This window comes from Gymnoscopelus braueri (assembly GCF_963280865.1).
Source record: "Gymnoscopelus braueri genome assembly, chromosome: 6".
NCBI lineage: Eukaryota > Metazoa > Chordata > Actinopteri > Myctophiformes > Myctophidae > Gymnoscopelus > Gymnoscopelus braueri.
The window spans coordinates 17,388,908-17,394,351 of NC_137607.1; the positions used below are offsets into that span (position 1 = coordinate 17,388,908).

A 5,444-nucleotide genomic window follows, 5' to 3' on the forward strand; every position below is an offset into this window, starting at 1 on the left:
ATGCCGACAACCCTGAAAGTGCTGACAATGGGCGAGAGTGGAGTGGGGAAGTCCAGTCTGCTTCTGAGGTTCACAGAAGACACCTTCGATCCAGAGCAGACTGTGACAATAGGCGTGGATCTCAAAGTGAAGACGATCACCATCGACGGGAACAAAGCAAAACTGTCCGTATGGGACACGGCCGGACAGGAGCATTTCCGGGCGCTCGCGCCCAGCTACTACCGCGGCGCGCGGGGAGTCATGCTCGTATATGACGTCACAAAACGGGACACTTTCGCAAAACTCGAAAACTGGCTGCATGAACTGGAGACGTACGGCACGACGCGAAACGACGTCGTCAAAATGTTGGTCGGGAACAAAATCGATCGGGACGGTGACCGTGAAGTGGACAGAAACGAGGGCCTGGAATTCGCCAGGAAACACTCCATGCTTTTTATGGAGGCCAGCGCTAAGTGCGAGGACGGGGTCCAGCGTGCCTTTGAGGAACTCGCGGAGACGATTCTCCAGACCAGCCTCAGTCTTGAGATGCTCCAGACCAGCCTCGCCGGCCTGGCGCTCGGACTGGAGCGCCATGAGCAATATGCTGGCAGGGCCTGTGGTGAGTACTGCTCCATAGCCTAAATGGGGGGGGGACCAAAGGACAACGACCCCCAATTAACCCATTAAGACCGGGAACGCAGTGTAATTTTAAGATTTCTTTGGCTATTCAAAAATAGCACATATACAAGCTCATAGCGCGGCACCGAGTGCCGCACTATGAGCTTGTAGATCAGATTTTTTTTGAAAAGTTGTGAACATTTGTTCACAAACATTTTTAATGCAAATCTTTGCTTTTGGGGGATTCTGCAAATGTCTTGTAAATCCTAACACCCATCACGGACACCCATCACAAAATATGTTGTTCCAGGGACCCCCAGAAGCAAAGATTTGAGTTAAAAACGGTCGCTTGACAAAATATATATATATTCAAAGATTTGCACTAATGTTCACTATTTTTCAAAAATAGCAGATCTACAAGCTCATAGCGCGGCACTCTGTGCCGCGTTATGAGCTTGTAAATCTGCTACTTTTGAATAGCTCAAAGAAAAAAAAAAATGATACACAGTTGTGTTTCCTGTCTTAATGGATAAAAAAAACGACTACGGACCGGAAACAGAGGGTCGACGCGAAAGAAGGGCAGATGAGTGCTGGTTGGAGTTCTGTTGGAGGGCCGGTCAAAGAGACTTTGTTGTTTGCACACTTCCAGTTCAACCATCAATTTATGTCTCTTGTCCATAGCGTGTTACTTCCTTTTTCAAGTGTTACAGAGAGACAGAGATCACACACTTGAAATAATCAATCAAAGATGAAGTATGTTGTTTTAATTTAATGTAATCGTGCCAAGAATATGTCATGCAAGTACACACGTTTAAAATCTATCATGGAAGTGACTGACTTTTGGTTTTGGTTGGTCACATTTTGGTTGTGTTAAAGTGGCTTTAACAAAAGCAATGTGATAGGTTACAAATACATGCCCGCTCTAATCTAAGTTTTGTTTTTTGTTTTCCGTTTCTTTGCTCACATGTCATTTTAGCTTCATTATGTATTGTGTGTTGAGTACTGACATTTAATAATTTTGTATTTGCCACTGAAATAATCGTTTTTGTATGTTTTTTTGTGTGGACCCCAGGAAGACTAGCTGGTTGTTATGGCACCAGCTAATGGGGATCCTTAATAAAATCAAATCAAATCAAATCAAATAATGTGATGAATAAAAGTGCTTCACATAAAAAAAACTGCCGTAGTTAAATTAACACTCCCCCCTGAAAACAAAAACAAATCTAGACCTTTAGATTGTTGATCGACAAAGTGGCGTCCAAAGACTTTATTCGTGGAAAAGTCGCACATGAAAACGTTCTACTGACAAAATAGGTCTTCTTCGAATGCTATCAATGCATTGAATGGGAGATTATCACGTTTTATCAGACCATTGAATGGGCGAGTAGGTGATGAGTAGGCGATATACGGACCTACCCGCGATTTGTCAGACCATTCATTGGGCGTAATCAGGAGCTACTGACCTACTTGGAGGCGGAGCAGTCCCCACAACAATATTTACGATTCTGCGCCTATCGCTTTAGCTCCCTCGGTGGTCCTTCACGGGGTGACAGTTCGCCTGAGACTGCGCGCCTCCGTCATGGTCCGAAACCAAAACCAAAACCGAAACTGAACTATTTAAGTCATCTCCGTTGGTAGGTCAGTATGTCTTGATAACACCCAATGAATGGTCTGATAAATCGCGGGTAGGTCAGTATGTCGCCTACTTCGCCCATTCAATGGTCTAATAAAAGGTGATAATGTCCCATTCAATGCATTGATAGCATCCGAATCAGGTGTTCGTGCCATGTCACTTGGACCGAGGGAGAGAGGGGAAGAAATAGGGGTGCTTGACAGACTTGATTTTGTCGAAAACTAAATCAAAACTAAGCTACGACGACTAAAACTAAGACTAAACATATTGACAATTTCGTCAACAAATATAAACTAGGCTAAAATGTTAGGGAAGGACGAGTGGAGAAGAGATCCAGTAGAACTAAAAGACAAGTTATTTTATGTTTGGTTGCGCTCGGGTGTTGCGCTCTGAAAATAGCAGATCTACAAGCTCGAGCTTGTAGATCGGCTATTTTCAGCACGCAACCAAGTGTAGAATCAGCCTTTACGCCGCCATCAAGGCCCCACCAGAATACATTTTAGTCGACTAAATCAATTGTAGAATTTAGTCGAATTTTGTTTCGTCACTTCCCCGTCCCCCCAATCCATTTAAATCACATGACCAGAAGATTCTATTTGCCTTAAAGGAGAATTCCGGACATTTTAAGTGTTATCTTTGATGTGTCGTTACTCACCTACCGACGTAAACAGTGGCATTGTTTATTTCCAGTTATTCCCCTGTCGTCATATTTTCAACCCCCTCCGTTGTCATAATGGGAGCGCGTGTCATAGGGAAATTCGTCTATTATAACCGATGCAAAGTTATTTTTTTCTCTACTACTACTCATTGTGGAGTCTTATGATAGTCAAACATGCAGTGAAAGTTCCTGAGAGGCTACCGCTAATGACGAACGAGCTAACGCTAGTTGCTTGTTTCTCTCCCAGAACCTGGCAACTTGGTGTTGCCATGTTGAGAAACAAGCAACTAGCGTTAGCTCGTTCGTCATTAGCGGTAGCCTCTCAGGAACTTTCACTGCATGTTTGACTATCATAAGACTCCACAATGAGTAGTAGTAGAGAAAAAAATAACTTTGCATCGGTTATAATAGACGAATTTCCCTATGACACGCGCTTTATGACAACGGAGGGGGTTGAAAATATGACGACAGGGGAATAACTGGAAATAAACAATGCCACTGTTTACGTCGGTAGGTGAGTAACGACACATCAAAGATAACACTTAAAATGTCCGGAATTCTCCTTTAACGTTCACTGAGATAGTGTCATGACCTATTATAACGTGGACTTTGGTATTTGGACTTTGGTGGTATTGTTTCAAACTGAAATAAACTATCTCTATTTGTCTCTCTCTGTCTCTGTTTTTTTCTCTCTCTCTCTCTCTCTCTCTGTTTCTCTCTCTCTCTCCCTCCCTCTCTCTCTCTGTGTCATATAGCACCTGGGTAGGGACATACATTGTTCCTTGACAGCATTTGTTTTTTTCATTCAGGATTGATTAAGTGGGGTGCGGAGGTTAACAAGATCCCACGTTGGGAAATAATGAAGGACACTTATTAATATCACAGCATGCACAATATGCAGGTCCAGGGGAAGAAGAAGAAGAAGGGTGTCCTTTGTTTTTTTTTCCTGAGTGGGGCTGCCATCGCAGAGAGTCAACTCTGGGAAGGAAGGAGGGGGTGTGGGGGGAGGGGGGGCTTCGAGCCTTCATTCACCACAGTCCTCCTGCTGCTTCTGCTGGCATTTATAGTTCCCATGTTTTAACCCTCTACCTTCCCTTGTGCTTATTTTCTTCTAGCACACTATCTCACGCCTTCTCGCTCGTTTCTCTCCAACCTGAGAATAGCCATGCATGCGTGTGACAGGAGGTGCTGTGTTGCTGATTGAATTGTATGGTTTGGGGGCAGAGGAGGTGACATTAACATAGTGAGTGGTTGTGGAGCTTTAGTGTAATGGATTTGGTCGCGCCGCATGTATTGCTAGCAGAATAGCATCGGGTCAAGTGAAATCATTATTCCCTGTGATCTTGTGAGAATGTTCTCCTTTTTCTGCAGGAAATGAAAGACTGTGAAGCTATATAAGTATTGAAAGTTTTTTAATGTCTTAACTTTATCCTGTACCCCGGGAGAATACTCGATGTCGTCGGTCTGATGTCTATTCACTTTTTATTATCTTAAAGAGGTAGTTCACGATTTTCTTCGATCATTTTACTCACTTCATGAAACCTTGAATTTGGGAAGATTTGTTTTAGTCCCATTCCTGATCCAATATTACAATATTTGATGAATTAAATTGAAGTAAATAGGAGACCAAGCCAAGGCAACACTATATTGAAAATAATGTATAAGGTCCCAAACAACTCTTGCAGTGTAATCCAAGGTGGACTGCACTGTGGAGGTTAGACTTTAATGTCTTAAATATAGTTTTGCTCTTGTTAAGCTTGGCCTCCTATTTACTTCAATTAATCAAATATTTTAAAAGTGGATCAGGAATACAAAAAGAAAGAACATTAAAAACAAATACAAATCCATGAATTCATGGCTTCATGGGGTGAGTAATTGATAGAACAAAGTGATTTTGTTATCTGTATAATAACACCACTGAAAACTACATTAACACATTAGCAGCAATTGAGCACTCAATCTACTACACCAGTGTTTCTCGAAGTGGGGTCCGGGGACCCCCAGGGGTCCTTGAGGGAGTTCCAGGGGGTCCCCAGCTAAATGATAGATTAGGAACCAAATGGACCCTTATGGGTCTGTAACTCAGAGCATGTACAAATGGAACCAAATGGTTCCATTTGTACACTCTCAGAGTCTAATGCATGTCAAACTGGGGGTCCTCGAAATTAAAAATGGGTGAAAATCACTGCTAGAGCCGTAGAAATTGTGGGGGGCCTTGGCATATCTTTTCAAATGGGGGTCCGCGGGCAAATAAGTGTCACTTTGGGGGTCCGTGACATGAAAAGGTTTGAGAACCACTGTACTACACCCTTAAACAGCCACAATAAGTTTCCTAAATACATGTTTATTTCAAATGGTCTTTGCATAGCAGGCAATTTTCATAAAAGCATTGCTTTAAAATGAATGTTGAGCTGCTGGGATGTGTACCAGCCAGGACACAGATCCTCGATGTTCCTTACCTGTCGCAAAAGTGTGCTGCATTCAAAGCCAGTCAGAACTGTGAACTAAGTAATTATTCTGTATATATGGAAAAGGTTTATTTTTTTATCACCGTTA

The 5,444-nt window shown here is 42.7% G+C and overlaps 1 protein-coding gene across 1 annotated transcript; it reads left to right on the plus strand.

Annotated features, from left to right (window-relative positions):
* On the plus strand, positions 1-4,276 carry LOC308086841 (ras-related protein Rab-18-B-like; the record flags this gene model as incomplete). The annotated part of the gene is made up of 2 exons (XM_080430486.1): positions 1-598; positions 4,260-4,276. 2 exons carry the CDS (start codon positions 1-3, stop codon positions 4,274-4,276), a joined length of 615 nt encoding a protein of 204 aa, XP_080286612.1.
* Between the last annotated feature and the right edge of the window lie 1,168 nt (positions 4,277-5,444).